Here is a 27,376-nt window from a genome sequence, read left to right as displayed (position 1 = left end):
CATCATTCAAATTTTAAATGAGATGCAGATTACTACAGAAGTTCATAGATTACACTTACTTTATCAGAAAGTTCCCATAGATCTAGACTGGTCAGCTCCAAGGAAGAAGAGCAACGTCGCAGGAGTCCTACAGACAATTATCTAGCTGGAGCTAGTACCTTACCTGCTAGAAAGGACAACCTTTGTGTCAAGATCCAAGGGACAATTTCACAGCGGCAGATGCAAAACAGCCTTGCTTGGCCTTTCACTCGCATCTAACAGGCAGCGTGTAGGCATCCCCCCAGCTATCTTTTGAAATGTAGATTATAAAATAAACAAACCCCAATGTGGGCTCTGGAGATAAGAGGAGCACCAGTCTGAAGGTGAGGCTGTGTTGAACAGCCTCCATAGTTATGAAATACTGTCACACAGAAGACAACGGTAATGTATGTCAGCTGAGCAAACGCTTCCAGCGCTTACGCTACCAGCAGCAATGCCGGGCTAAGACTACATTTGCCTCCACTTGGCAACTGCAAGATACTTGATAACACATTTGCTCCTCAAGTTGATGGAAGTGACAATTCTGATTCCAGCTCTGAAATTTTAATTTACATTTTTGACCTCCTCCAGTCAGGCTCCGCTTCCCTCCCCCATTCCAGGAGGCTGGACTTCAGATCTTTTTTTCCATATAATGCCTCACTGCAGGAGACTGAGTGACTGATTCACATAAGAGCTAAACAATTAAGAAAATACTTGCCAAAATAATTTTATTTGCTTTGAGCATTCCAATATTTATAAACACACTTTCTACAACTTTCCAAGACAACCTAGCAGCATCCAAGCATCAAACAATTCTCTGAACATAGCGACAATTTTTTCTTTTAAACAACAACTTTATGAAAACAGGTCCTCTTTCTGCTCGGAAAATACAAAATTATTTATGAAGTTGAATTGCTTGGCAACAGAAAGCAGCAACGTATTTTCTTCCATAAAAAGCCATTTATTTTCTTTGCAGTCTCATTGTGCAGGCAGGCACTATTAGAAGCAGATTCTTACAGAGCTTATTATAGGCTGCTGGGATACTAAAGTGCATCTGTTTATTGTCTCTTCATAGGTGCCACAAATTTCTCAGAAATAAGACCAACACAACCCTGGTATAGGCTTGTGGTTTTTAAGGATTGGTTTACATTGAGAATCAAGTGATGGCTTTTCAGGGGCTGTACTTTGTCCTAACCAGGAAAATCATCCAGTTGGCACTTTTCTATACAACAGGAGAGCTCTTTGTACAGTTTGCAACACAGCTGTAATCCATGGCCTAACATTAACCAGGCTGATGCATTAGTAATCACAAAATAATACTCCATTGTATTGCATAAATACATACCCTGAATAAGGGTGTATACCAAACTGAAAATATGGAGGTTACTCGGGAGTGCAAGCACATTTGAATTCAACCCAATTCAACTCTGAGCCCAATACTACTCCCATAGATGACTGTCTCCAAAATGTCCTCAAGTATATAAACGGGAACTGGCTGCAATGGTAAATAATACATCGCTATTTCTCCAAGGAGGCAGTGTTCTAAATCCCCTAACTTTTAAAATTTGTTTTACATTAATTTTAAAGGACTATTTTGAAATTAGAAATGTTAATCTTTAAAGAACAGCGGGCCATTCCATCTTTATGTGGCAATGTTGTTTACGGAACTTTATTGTTAATAAAAATGTAGTTCTTTTACTCTGAAAAAAGAACAGTACATACACATAATCTGCATAAGTGACTTAAGAATTCTCAGTCCTTAAAATAATTACCAAAGTATCAGCACTGATGAAAATGTCTGAGCAATGGAAAAAGAACTGCAGATCAGCCTTAGGACACAAGGTAAGCATCGAACTCCTGGCACTCGTAGCAAGCCACGCTGTCTAATACCCACTCTCGAGTCACCATGGCAACATTGTTCTTTTGCTGGATTGCTGTAAGACAAAGACACAAACGACAAAACTATTATCAATGAGTCAAAGCAAGCTTAAGGTGAGCTTACTGATGTCTTTCAGATTAAGCTATTTGCTTTATCTTTGACATTTTAAAGGCCTTGACAAAAAACCAAGAGTCTAAAAACAGTGATGTGGCACTACTACTCCTTTAACAATGCAGGTGATATTGCTGCTCCAGAAAGAATAGCTGTTTGGCAAATGGTCAGGCAGGAAGTTTTGAACATCACAGAGTAAACACTAAAAGCAAAGAGCGCAGTCCTTATCTTTTAATTTAGGACCGTGGTGACAGAGCCTCAGTTCCTGTCTGCTCAGGCACACTGAGTACATGACAACCAATGAGTCTCATTAAGAAAGAAGCAACAGAAAATTACTGAAGTGCTCCCAGACTGTTCTTCACTGTTTCAGGATCCTTTTCTTTATTTTCTCATTTTCCCAGTGCCATGGAAACAGCTGTTGTTTTTACATCATCCTCCTGCTCCATTTTTTTGTTGAACTCCACTGTAGCCTAACTAGCTCCCATTCATCCCATAACTCCCACTATCTCATTTAGAATATAAGTTAGTCTGGAACACTTGCACTTTCAAAGCCTCGTGGTTTCTCCAGAGTGTTTTGATTAAAAGAAAAAAAAAGAAGGAGGCAAAGCTCTATCAGTTAACACTTTGTAGCTAGGTATTCTTTTCAGACCACGAGAACATTATCACATCTGAGGCTTTCTTCTAGATCTTACCAGTCCTCTGAGGGCATGCTTCCCCCCACCTTTGAGAAACTCTCCAATCAGAAAAGTTTCTGTAAAGCTGACGATATGCAGGACAACTGAGCCAAGAACAGGATTTGCCTGCCAGACTACCTTTTAAGACTCTGTTGCTGATTCTTGAGATAATATATCTCGTCCTTTCAGATTTTTCTTCCAAGACACGCCTCCAACTCCAGATGCGGTAGAATTTTTACTTCGATTCTTCTACAAACCTCTCTAATATTTAATTATTAAAAGGACTGAGGTGATAAAGACATTCAACATGTACCATAAACCAGTTCCATGACAGCATGTCATCTTACCTCTATAATCCATGTTTCCCATCCATGCGTCTGGCTGCACAACCACGACAGCAGTAGAATTCTAGGATTTCAAGATAAGAAAATAAACACGCTACTGTTATCTGCCTGTCATTAAATCGCTCGCACACCTATCTGCAGAGCGCGATAACTGGGCTAACTCTGCTTCAGTGCATCACTTCAGAGAGGACTTTAAGAAGTGGTAATAGAGAGAGGAAGACATCAGTTCCTAAGATTTTTTTCTGTGATTTCTCTCCAGGAACACTGTGACTAAGTTAAGGCACTAAAGGCTTTTTGCACTGGGAAGTGAGGCTCAGTGCTGATTGCAAGAGAGAGTAGCTATCTGGCCGACAGAGTACTCTGATCAGTTTTCCACTACAAGTTAGCCTGTCCTCTAATACAGAGTGGCCAGAGCCTAGGCCACAACGACGGTTGCCATGCAGTTTGGGGTCACTACTGTGCAGACAATTCTCTAACACAGCCTGTACGCATCAGTCTTTGACAAGCTCATGAAGGCCATGACAAGCTCGTCTTTCAACATGTTGTGTATTACCTAACTATAGACTGTTCACTATGTCAAGTGTAACATTCATTAACACTTACTGTTTTGTGTGTGAACAGATGAAGTTGCTTCACTACAGAGGCACCACAAAGCTCCACCATCCATTCTAGATGTTCTGAAGAAGTCAGATAAACAGTCTGTTACTTCGATGTTTTATACCACGTTGAAACTGGTACTATCTCCTGAGCCCTCATGTGTACGTTCCAAGATATGAACTATCATAATTTTTGTGACAGGACAAGGGGTAATGGTTTTAAACTGAAACAGGGTAGGTTTAGACTGGATCTAAGGAAGAAATTCTTTACAATGAGGGTGGTAAAACACTGGAAGGGGGTGCCCAGAGAGGGGGTGGAGGCCCCATCCCTGGGACCATTCCAGGCCAGGTTGGACGGGGCTGTGAGCAGCCTGATCTGGTTGAAGGTGTCCCTGCTCCCTGCAGGGGGGTTGGGCTGGGTGACCTCTAGGGGTCCCTTCCAACCCAAAACATTCTAGGATTCTATAATAATTTGAAAGAAATGTAAGGCTTAGCAGAGACTAAGTCCGCTCACTTTCCAACCTGCTGAGGAACATCAACTCACCCTCTAGTCAGGACTAAATAAAACAAAAAAAAGCCCCAAAGGCTAAAACACCACATGCCCAAAACTTAAAGTCATTATGAATTTATTTCCTCTTATCGTAAGCATTTACGACATGAAATGAAAATTAAAAATCAGAAGTTAGAACTGTGATTATCTCTCATTAACAAAAGTAGCCAAAGTATTTAATTTCCACCAATTTGTTGAATTGATAGTGAAGTGAAGAAGATAAATAAGTCTCAAGTATAAGAGCCATAATTGATGATCACTGCAGCAGGTGAAAGCAGTGCTCACTCTGTAGTAATTATTGTAAATGTCAAGAGATGCGAGGGTATTTCACCCAGTCAAAAATAGTTTTACTGGACAAATCGGAAAGTACCTGCTGCATAAGGCACAAAAATGGGGAGAGAGGTACAAATATTTTAAGTAGAAAAATTCTAGCTTACATTTTCAGAACATCTACAATACTTTATTCAGTTTTAAACTAACAAAAAGAAGATATGCTGCCCAGATTTTTCTTTGTATACAAACTCCTGGCTTTGTTGTCTGTTTCGCTTTTAACATCTGCTGCTAGAAAGAGAAAATTACACTGAGGATGTGTCAACTGCTGGAACAACAATTCTTAGGAACTGTTTACTAAGACAGAAGAAAAAAAATGCTCAAATGCAAGTGTTCAATAACATCTAAAACAATTACCAGACAGTGTGATATTTACGCTTTTCCTTCATTGCTAGAGAGTCAGAGAGAAACTAGATAAAAGGCGTGTTTTGAAATGCAGCACAATTGCCAGAGCAGTTCTCTGAGGACACATAAATAGAAGAGAACGCTGTTTCCATTCTGTCTGGAGAGAGAACCGGATGAAGTTCTCTACCCATGCTATACCTCATGTCGGTATTTTGAAAGTTTCAGAGTAAAAGAGGTACAAGGGTATCCAAGAAGAGGTCAAATGTAAACCTCTGGTGAACACGCACAATCCCCCTCCAAATATTATTTTATGCTAATAGTTCATTTAATTCCACAAAAATGACACACCTGTAGTCATATCAGTGAAAGGTCCATAGCAACAGATCTCAAAGTCTTTAAAGATCTGAAAGACAAGGAACACGTTAACAGAGTACATATGGTATCTTTAAAGGACAATACTTAACATGCTGGTTTCACTGCACTTCTAGGACTGCTTATCAAGCTATCGCTGTTTCACAAAGCATATATGAAGCTCTTTGTAACCTACAAAAGAATATCATCAAAACCTGCCTACCCTGTGCTATCCTATACCGATGTTAGAAAAGGACAGCATTCACCCTAATCATAGCGAGTCACTTGAGCATCTCTGCACTGCTGCTGACAGAGCTCACCTTTCATGTACAAATGAAGCATTTTTTATACAATTCTGTATACAGAACAGCAGAGAAATTGGAGTAAGTTCCAGATACTCAGCTAGCACAGCCACATATCTGAAACAGTCACAGCAGGATGGGGTTCTCCTCCTCAGTGTGCTCCTACCTTTTCAGTCAGAGACTGCCTAGCCTTCTTCGGACCTTGGTGGTTTCTCCCATTGATTACATCTCCTTTAACTTCAAAGTTCTCCTGGAACATATCATGAACAATCAATAAGAAATTGGAGACTGAAAACACTTTCCTGGTCAGAGTTCTGGATCAGAACAGGAAGAAGTTGCCAGATTTCAGAACTGGAAATCTTACAATTAAGTGTGTGCAGAAAATGAATTAAAAGGCTTTTCAAGAAAAAAGATGGAGAGCAGTAATGAAACCCCTGCAGCATCAGTCCATTTTTAAAGAAACAAATTATAGTCAAACTGTGTAAAAGAAGGGGCATACTCCAAGACTATAATTAATGTATCACTAAAGTCTCATTTGCTAGAAATTAATTATCAGCACATAACCTCTAGATCTTCAACATCTATTATATTTCAAGGCATTCACTTAGCATACAGATTAATAACAAATACAGTGCTGCATTTGATAATTCAGGCCTACATCATCTGAGGAGAAACAGAAGTTTGACAACACTTTCTTGAAACTCCTCCCAAACCTCCACGCAGTCTAACCTGCTACAAGAGTATGAAGAACAGCTGTGTATCTTCAGTTTACTTGGAAAAAAAAAAAATGGTTTTCATTATAATTGGAGGCTCTTCCCCTTGCTTAAAGCAATGTGAGAGTGTATGGCAATGTTAACAGCTGTCCTGTGTTCTAGCAGCTCCAGTCAATTCTGTAGCAACTTCCCCCTTTCACCCCAAGCACAGGAGGGCCTGTAATACCCCTTTTGGGGTCTAAGGGCCTTTTGGGGACTAAGATTTTTCTTCTCCATCCTTCCTTGGTTTGACAAAAGGGCATATGGATTTCACACCAGAAAGTGGGCATTTCTGCTCATTAGATGAAATCCATACTGTCACTAACATGACATTCTCCAGAAATCTGTACTAAAGCATGAAAATCCAAATACTACCCAGGAATACAGAAATGCACCTAAATGAGGGTCATATCAAATAAGCCATATCTACTAGGAAAGATGGTAAATGCTGGAATAAGTTTTCAGTAGTTGGCTATTCTACAGTTTAAAAACAAACCCCAAAACTATGTATATAGCTATGCTCCAACATTATTTCCTTAAGCAGACAACAGATCTTTTCACCTATGCTGTAATCCATCAGTATCAGTAGGAACACTTAGAGACCTACCTCATCCAGTATCCTTCCTTCTTTAAAAGACTGAATTACCCCTAAAAAGATCAGAAGAGGACAAGTCATTTTATCCAGCAAAATTGTTCTTCCACTGCCAATAGTCTGACTTCATTGCTATATTAAATTGAAGGTATTTGTACTATCAGAAACTGAATACTTTGTGATGCCAGAAAGAACCTAAAGTTTTTTGTTACCCTTTATAAATATACTAATTTTTCAATAACTGATGCCATGCATCTCAAAGATTTAAATTAAGAGGGAGGAAAGGCATTTGTCAGGGCAGGGAGCAATCCAGTGCTGTTATCTGAAAGCAGGAAAAGTATTCAGAAGAGAAAGAAGCTGGATGTTGCTGGCTGTTTGGGGATTTTTATTTATTTATTTTGAAGTATTTAGAAGAAACTCTGCAAAACATCAGATGCCAAGACATGAAGAGGTTTGTTTTTTTTTTTAACGGGAGAAAGTGAAGAGTACATTTGTGGTAGAAGGGCAGAGACCATTTAGCTCCAAAACAAGTTGTACTTACACTGATAACTAACTACCCATTTTCTTCCTGCAATACCCAGGAAGTACTTCAGTGTCCGTTCACACACCAGCTCCTTATCTGCAGAGCAATCAAGAATGAGAACTCTCAGTTTTGCCGTTAGTGAGAAAAACCAGCTCAGGTTATTTGTACCTAAAAATAGCATTAAAATATCAAGACCATCTACAGAACGGTTCTGAAGTTCTAGTGTCCTGATTCTACTCAACTGAAGGAAGCAAGCAGAAAGTAATCACACGTACAACTTCTGAACCCTTTTTTAGTTCTTCAATAAACATAGGAGGCAAGGACAAGCACGAATACAGGTCAAGACAGAGGACATTAACAGTAGGATTCAGTGCCAAGTGATGGCACAAGCTTTTAGATGATCATCTTCTACTCTACCAGAACAGGCACAACTTCAGGAGGCGGTTTATCCAATCTGTATTTGTACGAAGACAGAACAATCTACCTCTCCAAAACCATGGAGTTGATGATATGCTTCCTGAAGAAAAAGGCAAAAATCAAATCCATAGATTTGGAGTAACAGGATTTTCTGGCTCCTTTTCTATGTTGGTTTTCAAAAGCAAGAAAGGCTGATGTGATAGATCGTATCTAAATATGAGCCAGCTAGAAGTGCTTCTATGAAGCAAAATGCAAGCACAGTATATAACATACCCACAGCCTGATTTGGCTCAAAATATTTTACTTTTCAAGAAAATATGGGTTAAAAGCTAGTGACAGGTTCAGTAGACAGCTTAAATATAACCTATGCCTAGACAAAGCAATGTCTTAATGTTAATGTAATTAACTTAATGTTACTGAGAAATGTTATACTTTCCTGAAGTCAACATAATGCTATCCGTTTCAGAATACAATACACATTTATCAAATTTGAAACTGTTATATTATACTGAAGTTCCTTCAAGCTTTTAATAATGGGATTTTTGAGCTCTACCAAAGAGCAAAATCTAATTTAAATGCCTTAATTAAACACACAAATAGTTATAATGAAATGGCAGTGCTGCTTTGTTCCTATGGAAGCACGCCTTCACTATCAGTTATACACACAGTTAAGTCCCACTTCCAGTTTTTTATTAGAGATAAATTTCTTTCCAAAATTTAGAATGAAAGAGCATTTATAATCCCTGCAAGGAATTAGGAAACCAAAATAGCATCTTATTTCCACAGTGTTTGTATCCCATTTCTTTAGGAACTATCTTGTTTTCTTTTTGGTTGGTTCTGAACTACTTCATGCTCATGTGCTGTAAACACCTGAAAATTGTGACCAAGCAGCTGGAGGAAAAAACAAGTTAAGTAACATTAACTTCAAACCACACAAGGAAACAAAACATACCCTCACTCTGACTCTGTGAAATAGAATAAGAAAGATTCCCAAGCTTAAACAAAAAATTATGATAGAGAAGAAAACAATTAATACCTTCTTCTCAAACTTACTCAAATATATTGCTGAACTGTCTGCTTGTTGGTTAGCCTAGTGTTAAAATTCTATATGGTGTGTTAGTATAGGATTTGTTGCCATAGCTCCCAACAAACCTGTTTTCATTATGACATGGGTTGTCCCTTCAGTAATAAAATTAGATAAAGTGCTCCGAGTTTTTCTTGCAAATTTCTGGACCACCAACTGAAAAGGAGTTAAGAAAATTAATAGCTAGCAAAACAGATTAAAAAACTCAACTCCAGCTTCTAGGAGTATAACATAAGATGGTTACTTTAAAGTATGTTTTATTTGTGCTGGCACACAGAACGGACATTTCCTTAAAAGTCAATAATTTTGGCACCATTCAACAGGCAGAATTAAAGAGGAGGTCTTGGTCAGTAGTCCATAAACCAAAAGCCATATCCTCCTGGAAATGGTTTATTAGCAATTCAAAATTGATTAATTACAGAAATACTCACTATGGATCAAAATTGAGGTAAAGAAGCTGCATCTGAGAACATTAAGGGAACCAACCAACCGAACAGCCCCCTCCCCCCAAGCACTTTCCAGAAATAAAGTCCTCTTGCTTTGGAATAATGTGCTTTTCCCCTAGGCAGTCGTTTAAAGAGTTCAAACTTCACTAAGCTTAATAGTGCCATTTATATATTTATTTATTTTTATACAGGCAGCATTCTTCATAGTTTTAGGAGTGAGAAAGTTTGACATGAGTTGCTGTATTACTGATGTGTAGTTCCTGCAAGATTAGTTTCCATTACACTTAGATCCCTCTACGTTGTAATCAAGAACAATTAACAAGCAATCTCTCAAACTTCCAAAATGTACTTACATGTTCACTTTGATTCAGACCCGATGCCACAATTGACATTTCTTTTCTGTTAGCCACAACTGGCCTTGTAGCATTTTCTTTCCCAGCTGCATTGTGCAGAACAGAAAGAGGAAAACCCACACTTCTCTTCGATTTACATTCTTGAGCACAGCTTTTATTAGCATTCCGAGCCGCAGCAGAACTAGTTGTTGCTTCTGCAGTTCGAAGGCTAAGAAGCCTTACAGAGGAGGAAGAGCTATTTGGACTCCTGGTCACATTTCCAGAGAGATTTGATAAGACAGATGCACTGTTTAGCCTGGTCCCAGATTTCTGCTCACCTGTGTTTCCTGAGGGAAAAGAGAAATTACGCCTTGACTACAAGGATGGAATTGTTTCAAGGCTGTTGCTCTACCTTTTAAGTTTAAATGCTGCAGCTACTTCCTTTCCTTATTTATTACTTCACCTTTGCCTCTATCATTATTTTTTCCTGATCTATAGCTGAGACACTAGAATACCTATGAAACTTTTAGTAGCATATCTGTCAACAAGTATGAATTTGTATATGAGACAGATAATAACTCCCATTACTGTCAAAAAGTTGTCCAATCCCATCTTGATGGGCAGCTACACAACTGGGCTACCAAACAAGAAGCAACATCTTTTTAAATCGTCGAGGAATATATAAATTTAAACCCTTGATTTACAAGAAAAAGTTATATCTTGCTGGTGTGTAAAAACATGAAAAAAGCAGTAGTGTTGTGGTTTAACCTGGCAGGCAGCTAAGCACCACACAGCCGTTCACTCGCTCCCCTGCAGCAGGATAGGGGAGAGAATCGGAAAAAGGTAAAACTCAGGGGTTGAGATGAAGACAATTTAATAGGACAGAAGAGGAAGGGAAAATAATAACAACAACAACAACAACAACAACAACGTTAAAAGAATATACAAAACAAGTGATGCACAATGCAACTGCTCACCACCCACTGACCAACTGACCAATGACCAGCCAGTTCCCAAGCAGTGCCCAAGCCCACTCCCCCCGCCAACTCCCCCCAGTTTTTTGTTCGGCGTGACATTGTATGGCATGGAATATCCCTGTGGTCAGTTGTGGTCAGCTGTCCCTGCTGTGCCCCCTCCCAGCTCCTTGTGCACTCCCAGCCTCCTTGCTGGCAGGACAGTATGAGAAGCTGAGAAGTCCTTGACTTAGTGTAAGCACTGCTCAGCAACAACCTCAGCATGTAATCAACATTATCCTCTTCCTAAATCCAAAACACAGCACTATGCCAGCTACCAGGAAGAAAATTTACCCTATCCCAGTTGAAACCAGGACAAGCAGGAAAAAAGCAGAAATCAAAATGTGTTGGATCCCTCTTAAATGTTACCTGCTTCAAGCTGACACTGACTATATTCTTGTACTGCTTCCTGCACAGGTTTTGTCTTTTCAGAAGGAACTTTGCTCTTCAGAACACTGTCACACTGAAGGTCTTTCTCCAAATCCGTTCTCTTTAACAAACAGGGTTTAGAAGATGGAAGCAATAATTCTGGAGACCTTGAGAGGGGGAAATTGGTTTTAATACCTTTTCTACTCTTTTAAGTATCAGAACCACACAGCAACAGCTAAACTACTGTAATTGCTCAAAAGCTGAGAAGTATGTATTGCAAGATTGAAAGAAAAAACCCCAAACAGAACAAAACAACAACAAAAAAAACCCATTTACCTTTCTTTTTCTAACTTTTTGATTTTAGTGTTGAGAGAATCACTTGGCATAACATGGAATTCATTGGCTGAAAATCCCTTTGAACTGCTGCACTTAGGATTTTCAAAATTTCCTTCCGAGATGAACTCTACCCCTTTGAAAAAGAAAAATAACTCTTTAATAAGCAAAACAAAAGCAACTGTTCTTAATTGTTTCTTCAGGTAAGAAGTCAAGCATTCTCCAAAATCTCAATCCAGATACACTTTAGAGAGGCCAGTGTCCCAAACCAGACATCTACACAAAACACTAAACCATCTGAAGCACAGCTAACAACGCCATTTCACTTCACACATGAAATCACCTGCAAAACTAAGATATCAGTTACGCATTAGGTAGAAATAGTAGGATATAAAATAGGCGGAAGGCAAAACAACACTAGTTAGCAGTTTGTTTATGAATCCCCTCAACACATTACCATATCTCTGTTCACAAGCAGCAGAGGCTCATTTATTTGATAAAGATGCCTGTAATTTTTATCAGCCCATCAATAACTAATCAGTTTAAGTTTTTATGAGTCAGAAATCCATATTCTAGCATAACAATGCAAGCATGCATTGTGTTAATGGAATTAAGTAGTTTTCCCATCTAAAGGCAATTATTGATTTGCCGACTTAATCTTCAAGCAGTCTATTTGTAGTTATCTTATGAATTTGGCCTACTGGGCTTAGAAATGTCATATTTCAAAGTCTTCTCTACAAAATAAAGTTCTCAAACTGTAGTGGAGTTGAATGTCGTGCAATTCAACAAGGTTCATTAACTAAGCATGGATTGGAACCAGTCGCTTAGTGTTAAATATCCTGTTAATGTTTTAACGGCTCAAGATGTCCAAAAGAGGAGATGGTGAGAAGGCTGAAAGCACAGTGCAGCTGTTAAATCAGTAACACAAAATCGGAAGACGATTACAGCAAATTTCTTCCATGATAAATAGCCCTATTTTCCTGTCAGGAATCCAAGTATCAAAGCAGCAGCCGCAGTAGGAAGGATGTTGTTACCTCAGATTTTTGAAGGAACTGAACAAACCACTGTGTACCTTTCAAAGGTTCAGCCCCTTCACTTTTTCTCTTAGCTCCCTTTTCTCCAGGGAGGACCTTCCTGATGCAGACTACGCTCTGGCAACAAACACTAACTTGCTAACACACGAGCAGAAGACCCATTGGTATAGCTGCACCATATTGGCTGACAATTTCACATTTTTTTTTTTTTTTTTTTAAGACAGAGATTAATGTAAAGGCCTCATACCTCACACTGTACAAGCCATCATTCAGGCGATCAAAAGCAATCTACAGATTGTTTTGTGATATTTGACTAGCATCCACAGCAGAGATGAAAGCCTTTGAATTTAGATAGAAAAGACTCTGCAATGAAAACCATACACAGCAAAGGCATGATAAGACACTAAACTTTGAATCCCAGGATGTTAGGTTATTCTAGCTGACCTCAGAAAATAAAGATGACTGACTGACTGAAGTAAGACCATAGAATTAGAAGTAAATTTTTAGCAGCAAGTAGGATAATAAAGCACTGGTGCAATTTATCTAAGAGTTCAATAAGCATTACATCTTTGGAAATCTTGAAGTCAGCATTGGGTGCCTTTCTAGAACACCAAGAAGTTCAACAATGAACATCTGGACTTACTGTAGGCTTCATTCAAAGAATGCTCTGTGCTCTGTTGTAGATAGGTTGTCACAACAGTAATCTCAGTATCTGTCTTGCCTTAAAGAAAAAACCTTGAATGAAGCCCTCTCACTATTACATAGCTGGCAGCAACTCACTTTATCCTCAATATACAGTAAGCCTTTGGTGATTACTAAGGTATTCCTCACCATTTATTTACTGCCTTGTGCACTTTCCAGCCAGGAAGTCCGTGTTCATGCCCTGTTCAGGGGATTTACACACCAGTGTAGGTATCTCCTCTTCTTTGCCCATCAGCTGCTTGACCTGTCCTGCATTACTTTTGACAGCCAATACATACCTAACCTCACTTCTGCCTTGTTCCTTGATATGCTAAAGGACAATCTTTACCACAGCAACAGAGGCCAAATCCTTTTGGGTGTTCAGCCACTCTCCCAGTCCCTTACCCATTCCGGTGAAAGAAAACAAGAGCACAACTAGAACCGCCAAAACAGCAACGTGGGTTAGTACTGCCAACCTACAAGGCCTACTCATGCCATGTATACAATTACACCACATAATCTCACACAGATCTGTAGCAGGAGCTTTTTTAGATTAAGCGTAGTACCTAAGTTATAAATAAAACATGTCTCCCTGAACAGCTGAAGGTAGGTAAAATTCTGCTAACATATCAATTTTAAACCAACACTGTAATTTGTGGTAGAGGGAAAAAGAACTAGTCATAGTCACACAACTGTTTGTAAGAACACTGGGAAAGGTTTTCATTGCTATTTACCTCTTTCCTGTCTCATTTGTTCCATTCCAAGTGTTCCTTCACTACTGGAATGGGGCAGTTCCCTATGGGTAGGTAAAAATTCACAGTCCTGGCTTCCATGCTGCTTCAGCACTGCTTCAAGAACAGCCATTTCTTGCTGAAGTTTTTTTAGGTTATTTTGCATAGCATTCTTCTGCTGCAAAGGATACACAATTGTGCCACCATTAGCAAACTCAGTTTTAAACAACAAGATTAATTTCTTTAACAAACACTTGAAAATTAGAAACAGCAAAATTATTTTGAATTCGTTTTTACCATGCGTTCAAAAGGCGACTGTGGTGCTTTACTGTAAGAAATAATTGACATATGCTACGTCAAAAGCAAAGAAAACCTCACCCAACCGCATAGTCATTTTATTGTTTAAATTACTTCAGTTTGGACAACTCGGAGTTTAATCAGTCAGGGGGAAAAAAAACAAACCCAAAAACCCACAAAAAAACCAAAAAAAAAAAACCAAAACCCAAAACCCCACGAACTTCTGCACAGATTTATTTAAAGGTAATTTTGCCCCAACTGCCACTTCATTTAAAATTTAATCACAAACATCAAGTATTGAGCCTCTGCACTTTCCACTATTACCAAAAGCCCTAAAGACTGCTTAAAAGGAATAAAATATTTCATCCTACTCTTCCTTATTTTCTCTCTCAAAAACTATAATACCCTCTATTAAAAACATGCCATATACACTTCCTCATAAGAAAGACTCAGGGCTTTCAAAGGATCCTTTTCAAAACCTAAAGCCTTCACCATACAGGATAAAGCAGTTTCCACAGCACCGAATACTACGTTTGTAGCTCCAGCACTGGCACCATGTGGAATTTCCTTGTTACTGAATCAATGAGAAACCCCAACCAACCAGAAAATTCCCAGCAGACAAACCAAGGAAGTCCCCACCAATCCATACTGCCACTATCCCATTCAACCCAGGCATCTCCTAAAACCTCTGTCAATGAAGCTACATCACAGAGCAATGTTCTGTCAGTTGACCACATTTTGCACTGATGCAGTAAACAGAACCACCACCCATAAAGCACAAAATTGAAGTTCAGTCTTCTTTGACATACATTAAAACCCATAGGGCTGTTAAATGCGGAAGTGAGAGATTTGGCATGAGACCTATCTTGAAGTTAGAGAGGACAAAAAAAAACCCCACCCACCCAAAAAACCCAAAACCACAAACCACCAAAAACCCCAAACCCACAAAACAAAACCCAAAACACACAATAAAAAAACCCCTAGAAAACTCCCAACCAAAACACCCCCACACCAATCACCCAATACATGAAGTCAGGCCATTAAGCAGTAATCAGGAAATTAATAGTAGAAAAAACATACTGTGCTAGGCACCCCTTTCACTGGACACTGCCTGTTGGGTCTTGTATCTATAACATTCTGATGTGGAATGATTTGATTTAATCTCTGCCCTTAGAAGGCAAGTCTCCATGCTTCTAAATATCATAAAGCAGCAAATCCAATCCTTATCACCAATCATTGTAAGTTCCTAATAATGAAACTTTTAAATACAGTAAGCTGAGGTTTCCAGCATTGGTCAAGTGTAGAGATCCATTAGCTAGCATCTCCCACAATTAAGTACTGTAATCAATACCACAAAACAAGTTATGGCCATTTGAACGTAATGGCACCATGTAAGGTAAAGGTGGACAAATAATGGCATAGAAGCAGTTCTACAATTCTTTATTAATTATGCTCTTGGAAGTAACCTAGACAGACACAGAATTATGATGAAAGCAGTTTCCCACTACGCTGACTTCACAGCTATGTACTTGCTTATGTCCTAGAATGCAAACTATCTTTAGAATTTAGTGTATACACTCACTTACCTGCGTAGTAAGGATTTCACCCTGAGAGAATGGTTCACATGAATCTTCTACATTACTTGTTTCACTGTCAGATCCAGATGCTTCACCTTGAAGAAAGTAGAAGAAAATTTGAGTTAAAGAAAAAAAAAAAGCAAACCAACCCAAACATTATCCATAATCTCTTACCACACAGACCTTTTATCCAACTCAACGATAAAGTGACAAGTTTTTAAAACTCTTAGAAGCACAGATCTACTTTAAGCGAGCATTGTGAAGAATACCATATTCCACATATAGCAAAGTAAATAGAACGCAAAGTGTTTCAATAGTGATGAAAGAGTCCTAAATATTTATGAAAGCCATAAAAAGGTCAAAATAAGCACTACTACAGCCAATTTCAACAAACATTTCATGTGGTGAAACAGCTTCGGTAGGCTTTATGAAATTTTGCTGATAGATGCAAGTATCACATTGCAGTAAGAAAGCTGGCATTTCACTCAAAAATTAATTCCCAGGCAGACTCAGTCCAACCTCTAGTGCCAGTCTGTTCATTTTTGCTCCGAACAAAGAATACTGTGAGAACTTAATTTTCAGGAAGTAAACCACTGAAGGTTTTTTGATTATTTATGGCCTACACGTTCCTTTAAAAGAGCAAGCACCACATACACAAAGTTCCCATGCAAACACCAAACCCCTAGGTGCAATGACATTACAAACACAGCTGCAGAGAGAAAAATCTTGGTTGGTACCTAGGTTTGCTCCCATGTTTGTCTCTTCTTGGCCTTCCTCTTTGCAGTCAGTTTTGCTTCTCTTCAGCCCTCCATTACAACTCTGAAGAGCTTCTTTACTCTCATTCACATTGCTCACTTGTTTGGATGTCTGAACTTGTATTAAATGTTTCTTCAGCTCTTGTGCTCCATCAAGCGATTCTTCAGACATGTTGGACTGGGAAGAAAATAAGTTGACAGAGCATTCTGACTCCTGGCTTGGTGAAACACACCCATTACTTAGGGCAGCTTCAGGCATTTTCTGCACATTATTGTCATCATGGCTTCCATCGTGAGGCAATGTGATGGGGCTTTGTGAAGACTCTACCACAGACGTCTCTTGTTTATTGATCTGCAACGGCGTGCTTACCGATTTGCCAAATATTAATGCCTGAAAACATGGTAAATCTTCATCCTCACTAGATTCTTCATCTGAAGATTGCAGTTTCTGTGCTCTTCTTCGAGATCTTTGAATACTTTGAGATCTTGGCTTAGAATGAACATTTTTATTCTTTAGTTCTTTTACCAGGGCACTGTCACTTCTTTTTGCAAACACAGCAGATGTCTCTTTCCTATCAGTTTCAGAAAAGCTGGTGTTCTCTTCGATATCATCATCAGAGGACAGTAAGCCATCAGGGGTTTCAGAAGAACCTGTAAAATCACTATTCCCTTTAAGAGGTTTGTCTGGAGCCTCTGTAACTAAACACTCAGCCATCCCTCTGTTAGCTGTTTGGGTTGCTTGCTCTTCGTTCCCTTTTACTTGTTTTCTTTCTCTTTTGCCACTTTTTTTTCCAGTGACCTCACAGCTGAATTCAGCAGGCCTTTGTGGACAAGTTGCAGGACAAATCATTGATCTGGACTGAGTATCTAGTATTGGTCCTTTGCCATAAACAACTTTGGCTTTTTCTGCTTTATTGCTTTCTGAACTGAAGTGTATTTCACTCACTGCGTTTAAATCTGTTCTTTTGAAAACGTGCTCTTCTGTATTACTCCGATCACTTCGGCTTCTATTATTTTTGATTGGATTCTGTCTCACCTCGCTTTCTATCCCTATGTCAGCTGACACTGTCTTTTCATTTCCCTGTCCTCCTTTTTGCAATCTGTTTTTGCCTTCAGTCCTAGCAGTACCCATTCTTATTGGTGTCAGAGTCCCTTGATTTGCAGCCTGTGAGACATCTTGATGTTCCCCTGTGTGCATACGTTCAGTGGTGCCGGCAAAGCAAGTCACAGGACGAACACAAGCAGGTTCATGGGTCTTAAGCTTCTCTTTCTCACAAACCCTATTCAAGCTTTCAGCAGCTGTTTTCTCTTCTTGCAAGCTTTCTGGGTTTAAATGTTTGCTATGCGTATTTTCTACCTGATCAGCACATGCCACCTTTGAAGTTTCAGAAGCAGCACCTTCTACTGCACATGCCTTCATGGGAGTACGATAAAGGCTAAATGACAAGCGTTTTGAATGCCTAAATATATTTCGCAGATACTGCGTGTCTACCTCACTATCTTCAGCTTCACTGGTCAATTCTGAAATGTTTTTAGCCACTGGCAACTCTTCAGGTCCACAGTCCCCTGGAACATTTTGTACATCATGTCCACTATCCTGGGGAAAAGCAGTACATGATTCAGCCATCTCTTCAGTCGTGTGGGAAGCAGTTTGCACAACACTCATTGAAGGAGGCTGTAGGAGCATAGGGCTACCTTGTATTTCACCTTCTTGAGAACTTGTATCAGGTGCAAAGGAACTACAATTTGAATGCTGACGTGAAGATGTAGGATTGAAAAGATTTTTTCCAGTTTCTGCAGCGTCAGATGAATTCTTTAGACTAATCTGCATTTCATTTGCTTCCAGATCACCACCCTTCAGATTAGTGAGTGGCTTGGAACTGAACATACCCTGGGGCTCGCACAGGTCTTGGCATTCAGAAGCGTGAACTAACACATTCCTTTGGTCTCCAGAGAAAGACCCTTCATGATCGCTGTCATACTTTCTTGCTCTCTTAATTACTACTCCTTTCCCTGTTTCTTTTATCATTTCTTCAGAAAGTAACTGAAGCCTCCTGCTGCGCCTGACTTGTCTTTGTTCAGAATCAACTTTCCTTGGTTCTTCACTGCTTGGATAGCTCTCAATCTGTGGCTCAGATGGATCAGGAGAAACAGAGTTTCTATCCACTACTAACTGTAGAGCACACATGGTTCTAGTAGAATGCCTGCATCTTTTTGCTGCAGAACTTTTTTTAGTGCTTTTCTGATCACAGTTACTCAGTTCTAGCTCCCCATCACAGTGCTTGCCAGTCACCTTTTCAGTAGCTTTTTTCCACATGGATCCTCCTCCTTCCTCAAGTTCTGCTAGTGTATCGTCCTCCTTATTCCCAGAGAGGTCACTCTCATTAACAGCAGAAATTTCATCACATGTCTTCTTTTCAGCATCTCTAAGGCATGAGCCAACAGTTTGAAGGCACCCATCTGCCTCTTCTGTATCTTTTTTCTTAATGAAATCCTCTGGTTGCAGAAAACGGGCAGTCTTCCTTTTTCGTTTTAGTCCATCTTTGCTGGAAGTATTCAAGCACTTTTCATCAGTAGCCACATCTTCCTTTTTTGTAGTAGGTAAAATCTCACTCAAAATAATAGGGGGATTTGATTTCTTCTCTCTCTTGTATGTTTTCCCGAATATTTTGTCTTTGATACTATCTGCTGTTTGTTTTGACCTTCTCTTGTTTCCTTCAACCACTGCAATTTCCATGGAATCTACCATAGGGTCAGTCTTTTCTGAAATACAGGAATCTTTATCTGATAAACATATATCTTCTTCACCTGAAACATCAGTCCCTCCAGCAGAATCATCCTGGGAAGAATTGGAAGACAGAATCTCATTGCTTTTTGAAAACCATTCATTGACTTTCTGAATGCTTCGCTTCAGTCTCTTCCTAGAGACTTGATTCAGGGTAGCACAGTGAAGTGTCTCTGGCTGAAGAGGTTTCTCCAGAGGAAGTTCTTTTTCATGGAAAGAATCATTCTCAGGTTCATACATTTCCACAGCTTCCACGCTTTGTACAACAATATCTAGTTCCTTGCTTTTATCCAACCTGCTCTCTGAACTATCTTTTAAGTCAAACTCTTTGCTTTTACTATTGCACTGAGTTTGCTCTGCGTCCATTTCTTCTGTGTTTGCATCCCCATTCCTTAAGGGACTGGCATTACCTATTCTGTCACACTGCTCTGTGAGTAGGTCTACAGCAAGAACATTTAAAGGAGAACTCTGGTCTTCAGTCATATTCACTTGGCCAGGTTTGGCATATTCAGTGATGCTCCGAGTGCTTTTCTTGCTCAAGCCTTCCTTTGAGAAATCACTTTCACCTGAAGATTTATAGGTATCATAAATTATTAAGCCCTATTTTACAGGCACAAGAACAATGACAAGCTTAATGGCTACTTTGTTTTAGAAGAGCTGCTCTTGTTTCCCCCCAAACCAGAATATTACACTGCACAAATCTCCCTCTAGAGAAAGGGAGAAAGATCAAATTACACATGACATACATTCATCCAACTTCTTACATGAATTACCAGACAGTGCTCTCAACTTGTATTATAAGGGATAATACGGCTTATGTAGAATAGAGTAAGTTTTGCACTTTGATCAAGTTACTTTTTTCCCTTCTGTTCCTGTGCACAAAATATCCACGTCTTAAGTCTACAAGTATAGCCTTGTATTATACTGTCACTAGCTGTAGGCATCATCAAAACTACAACATACAAGACTAAGTATATATATTTAGTCATGTGAAACCAAAATGTTAACTTGTGGTCTTTATTTCAAGCTTACTCATTTTTGTCACCAAAATAACAAACACACCTACGACATTTGGTAGAATTATTTCTTTAGCATCCAGCTTCTCAGGCTGTGTATTGCAAGAATATTCATTCCCCTTCTCAGCACTCTTAAATTCTTCTAGCTTTTCTTGAGATAGAATGTGAAGCACTTCTTTGTCTCCTAACCTGTTGGGAAGGGAATCTACTTTCATTACAGAGAAAACCACAACAGACAGAAGATGATACTTAATTTTCCTTTTTTGCTCTCTAAAATAGTTTTTGGAGAAGTCGGGCGTCCTGACTGACACTCACCAACAACTAGATCCCTTCAGACTTTCAGGCCACTTCTTTAAAAGACCCCCTCCCATATTCCTGAATTTAAGATTTGCTTTCTAAATCATAATACATGCTTGCTTCTTTAAGATCTAATGCCTGTGTAAGCAACAAAACATTTAGAAAAGAGCTTTAAAGCATATTTATGACAAACTGATGGGAGTCAGCTACCCATTCTACCCTCATGCCCTCAAAGTTGAAAATCACTTGTCAGCTTGAAGAACTCTATCAGTCCTGTCCTAAGAAACTAAAACATAGGAATGAAAATACTAAACTACTGTCTTTAGAAAATATGAATCCCTTAATCACCTTTACTTACCCAGTATTGCTTGCCTGTTTAAAAAGCTCTTCAGATGAATCAGAGCCTAAAAACAAATCAGCTGTTACTCTGGTTGAAATGATTCAGAGAAAGATGGCTTGCCAGATTCAGTGTTTATTATCACAGGAGCATGTATGCTTAGCTCCTTCTAGAGGTAGATGCTTTCAACTTGTATCAGGTGAAATCAAATTAAATTGTGCAGTATTTTACCTAATGATAATGATTTCTATGTACTAATATCTACATGGGTCCAGCATAAAATTCTCTTTAAATACAGTGACTGGTTAACAGAGAGCTACTAAGAGTTAATTAGCTAAGAGTTTCTAGGAGTTACACATGAAAGAGCTGCTAGTATTTAGAATTTTGAACTGGAAGTCAGCAACATTCTCGAGTATCTGTTTTGGATCCTTTGGTTGATCTTGGTAAAAGCAATAAGGAAATAAAGGAGAGGCAATGAACATTATCTGTTAAAAGAAGCAATTATTTCCTTGAAGGAACAGGGAGAAAATAAAGTATGCACAGCATCTATCAGCAGTCAGCACCAGACAAAAAAAGGAAGTTCTGAAAAGCTATGATAGACAGAAATGAAATATTCTTTCCTCAATTACGTTTCATTCTTATCTCTGGTTATAAAGTAGAGCCTCAAGCACTGGCAACAAGGCTTAATATTCTTTAGAAAACAGTAGTTATCATTAGTTACAACAACTATAACTTTTTTCTCATCTGTAAGCATCTTCTCTTCTTTGGATCTTGTACACTGAGCCTTAACGGTTTACTACAGCAGCATTATTTCCTATAATGTAACAAAATATGTAAAACCCCCTTTGATTTACCAACTTTGAATTGTCCATCATTTGAACTTCATCCCCTTTTGTTACTTTGCAAGCTCAGCTAGTATGGAACTACAACGGATCTTACCAAACTCTATATAAATCCCTTTTTCAGAGTCAGATTTCTGGATTTTGTTTCTTAGGGAACATCTTTTGACTCTGGTATCTGTAAGTTGTGCTGCCGCATTAGCTTCCTGCTGACAGGAGAATAGAAAGGAATAGTTATAAATAACAGCAAGCCATTTTGAAAAGAAAAAAGTAGTAATTATTTAAAACTACAGTGGTGGGGCTGATACATATGAACTAAGTATTTAAACTGGCAGTGTCTACACAAAACCCCAATACATGTAATTTATCATACTGATATCAGTAATGGAGTATGTTAATAGAAACAATTATCATGCATTTAACAGCTCAAATCATTAATGGTTTTAACTTACTTAACATTCTATTCAGCATTGAGCAGATGAGACAAGAAACAATGTACCATGAAGAAACTCATACACACAGCAATCACCCTCAGCTGGGTAATATCTTAAGAATTCTTAAGGCATATTCATGGTCTTATCACTAAAAAAGTAAAAAGCCTACCAACAGTCAGACAGCCTCATTAAACAAGGAGTACAAAAAAGCTTTCAGCCCTAGTTTCAGTAACAGAATATATTATGGCAAAATTCTCTTTAAGGTCAGGTCATTTTATGCAAACAACTTTAAAAAGTAGGTTAGGAAGACAAAAATATTCAGATCTCCTCTGGAATAATACTTAAATCAAACAGGGATCTGAAAGCAACCCAAAATCTCCTATTCCATTCATTTATGTAATATGCATATATACACATTCCAAATAAAACACTAAGCAATGCACAAAAATAAATGGGGGAGAAAAAAAATACCAAGGTGCAGTTTTCTTGTCCACTTTCTTTAACACGTTTTTTCCTGTTTCTGAAGCCCTCGCTTTGGATGACAGAACTTTCTTTACACAGGGACTCAGCAGCAGTGGCTTCTGTGGATGTTTTAGGAAAGTGATGACTGTTTAAAACTGAAAAATGTCAATAGGAAAAAAGGCAAAAATATTTTTCTTACACTGAACATGACAACAGGTATTATATATTATTAAAAGTCTTGCATAGACCCTATGCAACTACCACATATACAGCTAAGATACAGTTAAAGACAGAAATCTGATTGAATTATTAGTCTGATTCTTCTTTATGACTACTCTTCGAGTATTAAATAAAATCCTGATCTTGTCAACTAATTTTCCGAACCAATTTTGCTTATATGGATAATCTAGAGAGAACAGGATCTAATACTAGTGACCTTAGAACAACTGAACAAGTTGAAAAGAATTTGAAAAGAAAGTCTAGTTTTCATAGCACAACATACTGAGAAAGAAAACCAAACCCCACAAACCACCACCTGCCCCCAACATCTTGTTTCCCCAAATATAAACAAGCACGTGTCTGACTTGCCAATACCCTTTACAAGGCACTGAGTACTAGAAAGGATAAATTTGGATTCCAAAAGGATATACTTGAATGGGACAAGTTAACATACGCTATTATAGCACTTGCTAATTTAGGCTCCGAGACTCTAAGACGTTAAAGCTGCAAGGTAGGGCATAATCAAGAGCAGGACTTTGCCACACAGCTACAGATTAAAGATTATTTGAAAGACATTCAGCCGTATTTCAGAAACTGAAAATAAGATTGGTTGGAGTCATCAAATGCACATTAAAAATCCTTAAGACTATTCAAGAGGTTACTGTAGGAAAACCTTGGGAACTTAATGGAACTTATGCTTCTACATCCAAAAAAAAAATTATAATTCTTCCCATATTGAATACTGCACAGTAAATGAGATACCCTGCAAATAATTAGGATATAAATGTCAAAATATCATTTAAAAAAAAGTGGGGGGTGTACATTCAGAACACTTACACTTTACTCCAGCATCGAGCTCAAACGCATGGATCGTTTCCAACAATCCTTCAATTAGTTGCTTAAATCTGGAATTTTCTTTCAGACTTCTGAAATAACATCACCACATGAGTTGTTTTAAGACAAACATATGAGTAAACTACGAATAGTTCTCTTAGAATTTAGGCTGAACAAAAAAAGGAGTAAAACTGCAAAGTGGAAGATGACACAATGAGAAATTGTTGCCAGGGAATAACACTACAATTCCCCAAAATAACCATTACTACGGGAATTAAAACTATCACAAAATGAAAATGTCATATTTTTCTCCTCATGTAGGTTTAGCACAGAGAAACTAGTTGTAATGATCGAACAATAATACAGTCTATACTTGATAGCACAAACATTTGCTAAGTATCTTCACTGGTGATCACTTGAAAAAAGTTTATATTGAGGTAAGGCACTAAAGAGTGCCTTTAGAAAAGGACAATTTACTTAATAATCACTTTTTCTTGTTTATTTTAGTCTTCTCCTATGACATTTTTAAGACTATTAACTTCTCCTTAGAGTTCAAACTTCTTATCCTCAAGCCCACTTGCAAAGATACATTACCTCTTGGTAACTTCAGTCTTGCACAGAGGACACTGTATCACACCTTTTCTCCTTTTACTGAAGAGTTTGAACATGCAGAACCTAAGAAAAAAAGAATAATCACAATGGTAATAAAAGGGAGGATTTTATTTTCTTTAAAACTGAGCCTAGGCATGCACCACTCAATAGAAATCCTTCATTATCAAGTTGAATGCCTGTATTCTTGTTCTGGTGTTACGGCAGATTAATCAATCCCCTTTGACACACCTGTAAAACTGCAGTTATTTCTTATACAGAATTGATTTTTCCCCTACAATAGCTGCACATTAAGTTATCAAAACACAGTATACATCATTAGCACTAAAAAAAGGAAGTATACATGAAGAATAAGAACAGATTGCCTAAGCACTGCAATTACGGGTTTTCAAACCTACCTGCAGAATGTGTGATCACATTTTGTTGAAACTGGCTCTTCTACCACATCCAAGCTACAAGAAGAAAAATGAGAGAAAACAACACAGAAGTTACATGTAAATAGGAGCAACAAAATCAGATTCAGAAATACAGTCACTTTCTTGACCTTAAAAAAAAAAAATATCTTGGTGGGAAAAAGAAATGGGATGCATTTGACAATTTTTCCTTTGAGAACAAACACTGTCATTATGTGATACATACACATCTACCAGCTCTTCACAATCTTTGTTTTTTTTTAAACTTTGTGTTAGAACACTGATGTCTTCTTTTTCATTGCTGACCTCCCATGACAAGAGTAAAGGGCAGTGAAGCTCTGTTGGGTTCAGGAGCCCACTGGACTCTTACTATGTTTGTATAAACCAAATGCACAGATGTGTCAACACAAATATTTAAGTTGTTCCTTTTTCACCCCGGTTTCCTATTCTAAACCCATTCCTCTCTAACTAACATTTCACTTGATACTATGGCTTTCAGAAAAGGTCTAACCAAATCATTTGTTCAACTCACCTTAAAATATAATTTACCTCGAACACATGCTAAAACCAACCAAACAAAAAATAATTTTAAAAACTACTGCTCTAATTTAGGCATACGCTATGTTACAAACCCTAGCTATGTCAGAAGGGTTTCAGGAGTTTCATAGACTGCATACATACATAAGGAAGCCTCTCTGTAACTGTGCTCTGTCTCCAACTTAATAGTATGTAAAAAAGTCTATATAATGATTCCAATTAAATGGTCACAACAACATAACTTGGACCAAAACAGCCAAAATAAATATAATGTTATTATTGTAGAACAGTCTAACATACACCAAGAGCCAAGAGCAGCCTCAGCACTGCTTTTGCATGCATTATTCATTCCCCAGTCTCATTTATTCATATTTTGAGATGTTTTAATATTTTAATTTGCCATAAGAAAAAAGAAAGATTATACCTTTATACTTTAATGTCACATATGGAAATAAAGCAAGACAGGCCCAACCTCACCATATTCACAGCCTTCTGCCCAGTTAATAATTACCAACAAAACTGCTAGGTGTATTAAAATCCTGGTTTTGAACTGCCATTCACGACATGTCCTGCTATTTAAGCTAAGCAGTACACACTTCCATGATTTTATTGCACAAATACAAAAGGAGGTTGACAATGAAAACCTCCATTCCCTGTTGAAGTCAGCTTCCTTCTATCAATCAGCAGTACCAGACTGTGTAAAATCACTTCCTGAGAGGTTTTTTTTTATTCCATCAAATTCCACATGCAATAAAGAACAGCAGAGGTAGGAAATAATTTCTGTTCTAACTCTTGGAACATTCTTTATTAAGTCAATGAATAACCAAGCCATGGCATCCAACCATCCAATGGCAACACCTCAGCAAAAAGCATGCTGCCTCTTCAGAAAAGTTTGGATGCAAGTATTTTATGCATAGCGCTGCAGACATTCCATGCTGTCTGCTCTGTGCCTTTGCAATAGATGTTATTACCAACACAGAATTAATCTTGGTTTTCCAATGGCAGTAAAATCTTTCCAAATGGATTTAAAATGTAATGATTTAAAAATGTTTGCCACCATAGACAAAATAAACTCCAGCAGTTTGGTTCAATGGAAGCAAGTCTTTCAAAAACCTGTCAGACATTTTAAGTACCTAGGCTTTAAATAGAATCTATGCTATTTCGGCATTTGTTTGCATTAAAGGACTACAGACCTCACTCACCTTTTAGAGACAAAGGACAAAGACCCAGGCAGCTTTACAAACAATACTTTAACCCAACCAGTCACATTTTTCTCTTAACTGGGTAGAGGACTAACACATTCAGGTTGTAATAAAAAAGCAAAATTTACTAGAACATAAGAACAAAATACAGGTTCTGCCTTGCACTTTCTCACTTGAGCTTTACAAAACATCAATATACTTAGCCTTAAAATACAGCTCTTTTTGCTTTCTGATAACCCATAAAACCGATAAAGCATTTGATAAGGAAAAGATGAAGAAAACCAGAAGACTCATTAAGCACATTAACAGAATTCACATTCTCCTGACATACCATATTGGGCACTCCAAGGTCTTCTGCATAGCTGAAAGCACATTTTGCACATCTCCAATAGCAACCATTGAGAGGTCCATCCTTCACAGCCAAAAATACTTCGCAGAAGAAAAAAAAAAAAAAGTAATCAGCTTTGGTTTTGATCTGTTGCATCCCGAGGCTGTGTTTTCTCCTATATGGCTTTTCTATAACATGCTGAGCAGTATTGAACACTTAGCTGCCATTGCTTGAGAAGCTTTGCAGCATTGGTGGAGCTCTTACTCTGCACGTTTACAGTTAAAATCTGTCAAGCCTCTCGTACTCAACGGGGCAAACCGAAGGGGTTTAGAGAAGCAGCATTCAGCAGAAGCTCAGCAAGGGCACGCACAAGCACGACAGCGAGAAGGCGCTTTCTAGGTGGAAAAGGATGCAAAGGAAACAGCAGACATACTTACACAAGGACCCTGGGAACTGCCTACACCAACCAGCACCGGTAAGGCCTCACGGGGAGTATCGCAAAACCTGAAAAGAAAGAGAAACCGCTCGATTTTTACGCGGCGGCAGCTGGGGAGCAGGGGCGGGCCCTGTAGCCAGGCCTACCAGGTAACTGAAGCGAAGCGGCCCAGCACCCCCCTCACCGCGCTCC

General features: G+C 38.5%; 1 protein-coding gene across 2 annotated transcripts; it reads right to left on the bottom strand.

Annotated features, from left to right (window-relative positions):
• Positions 1-970: 970 nt before the first annotated feature.
• On the bottom strand, positions 971-27,253 carry BRCA1 (BRCA1 DNA repair associated). Of its 2 annotated transcripts, XM_035903568.1 has the most exons (23): positions 27,186-27,253; positions 26,752-26,849; positions 24,667-24,720; positions 24,254-24,334; positions 23,663-23,751; positions 22,616-22,761; positions 21,811-21,919; positions 20,893-20,938; positions 20,284-20,426; positions 16,419-19,787; positions 15,691-15,776; positions 13,811-13,985; positions 11,365-11,497; positions 11,029-11,195; positions 9,668-9,993; positions 8,937-9,024; positions 7,386-7,463; positions 6,860-6,900; positions 5,667-5,750; positions 5,196-5,250; positions 3,630-3,703; positions 3,030-3,090; positions 971-1,952 (listed from the first exon to the last, which is right to left on the bottom strand). In XM_035903568.1, exons 2-23 carry the CDS (start codon positions 26,829-26,831, stop codon positions 1,849-1,851), a joined length of 5,589 nt encoding a protein of 1,862 aa, XP_035759461.1. In that variant the 5' UTR covers positions 26,832-26,849; positions 27,186-27,253; the 3' UTR covers positions 971-1,848. The 2 variants fall into 2 exon arrangements, with proteins under 2 accessions (XP_035759461.1, XP_035759467.1); XM_035903574.1 differs by lacking the exons at positions 971-1,952; positions 3,030-3,090; positions 3,630-3,703; positions 5,196-5,250; positions 6,860-6,900 and having other exon boundaries at positions 5,670-5,750.
• Between the last annotated feature and the right edge of the window lie 123 nt (positions 27,254-27,376).

The sequence above is a fragment of the Egretta garzetta genome, unplaced genomic scaffold (assembly GCF_000687185.1).
Source record: "Egretta garzetta isolate BGI_Z169 unplaced genomic scaffold, ASM68718v1 scaffold100, whole genome shotgun sequence".
Lineage (NCBI taxonomy): Eukaryota > Metazoa > Chordata > Aves > Pelecaniformes > Ardeidae > Egretta > Egretta garzetta.
This window is presented reverse-complemented; position numbering and strand designations above follow the sequence as displayed.

Bases quoted from the DNA above. Each gene is read 5' to 3' on its own strand.
- BRCA1 (XM_035903568.1), bottom strand. From the start codon at position 26,831: ATGGACCTCTCAATGGTTGCTATTGGAGATGTGCAAAATGTGCTTTCA. The intron at 3,704-5,195 runs GTGTGTCATTTT...TGACTTCTTCAG, and splicing joins TTTCACTGATATGACTACAG to AACATCTAGAATGGATGGTG. The intron at 1,953-3,029 runs GTAAGATGACAT...TTTGTCTTACAG, and splicing joins GGGAAACATGGATTATAGAG to CAATCCAGCAAAAGAACAAT.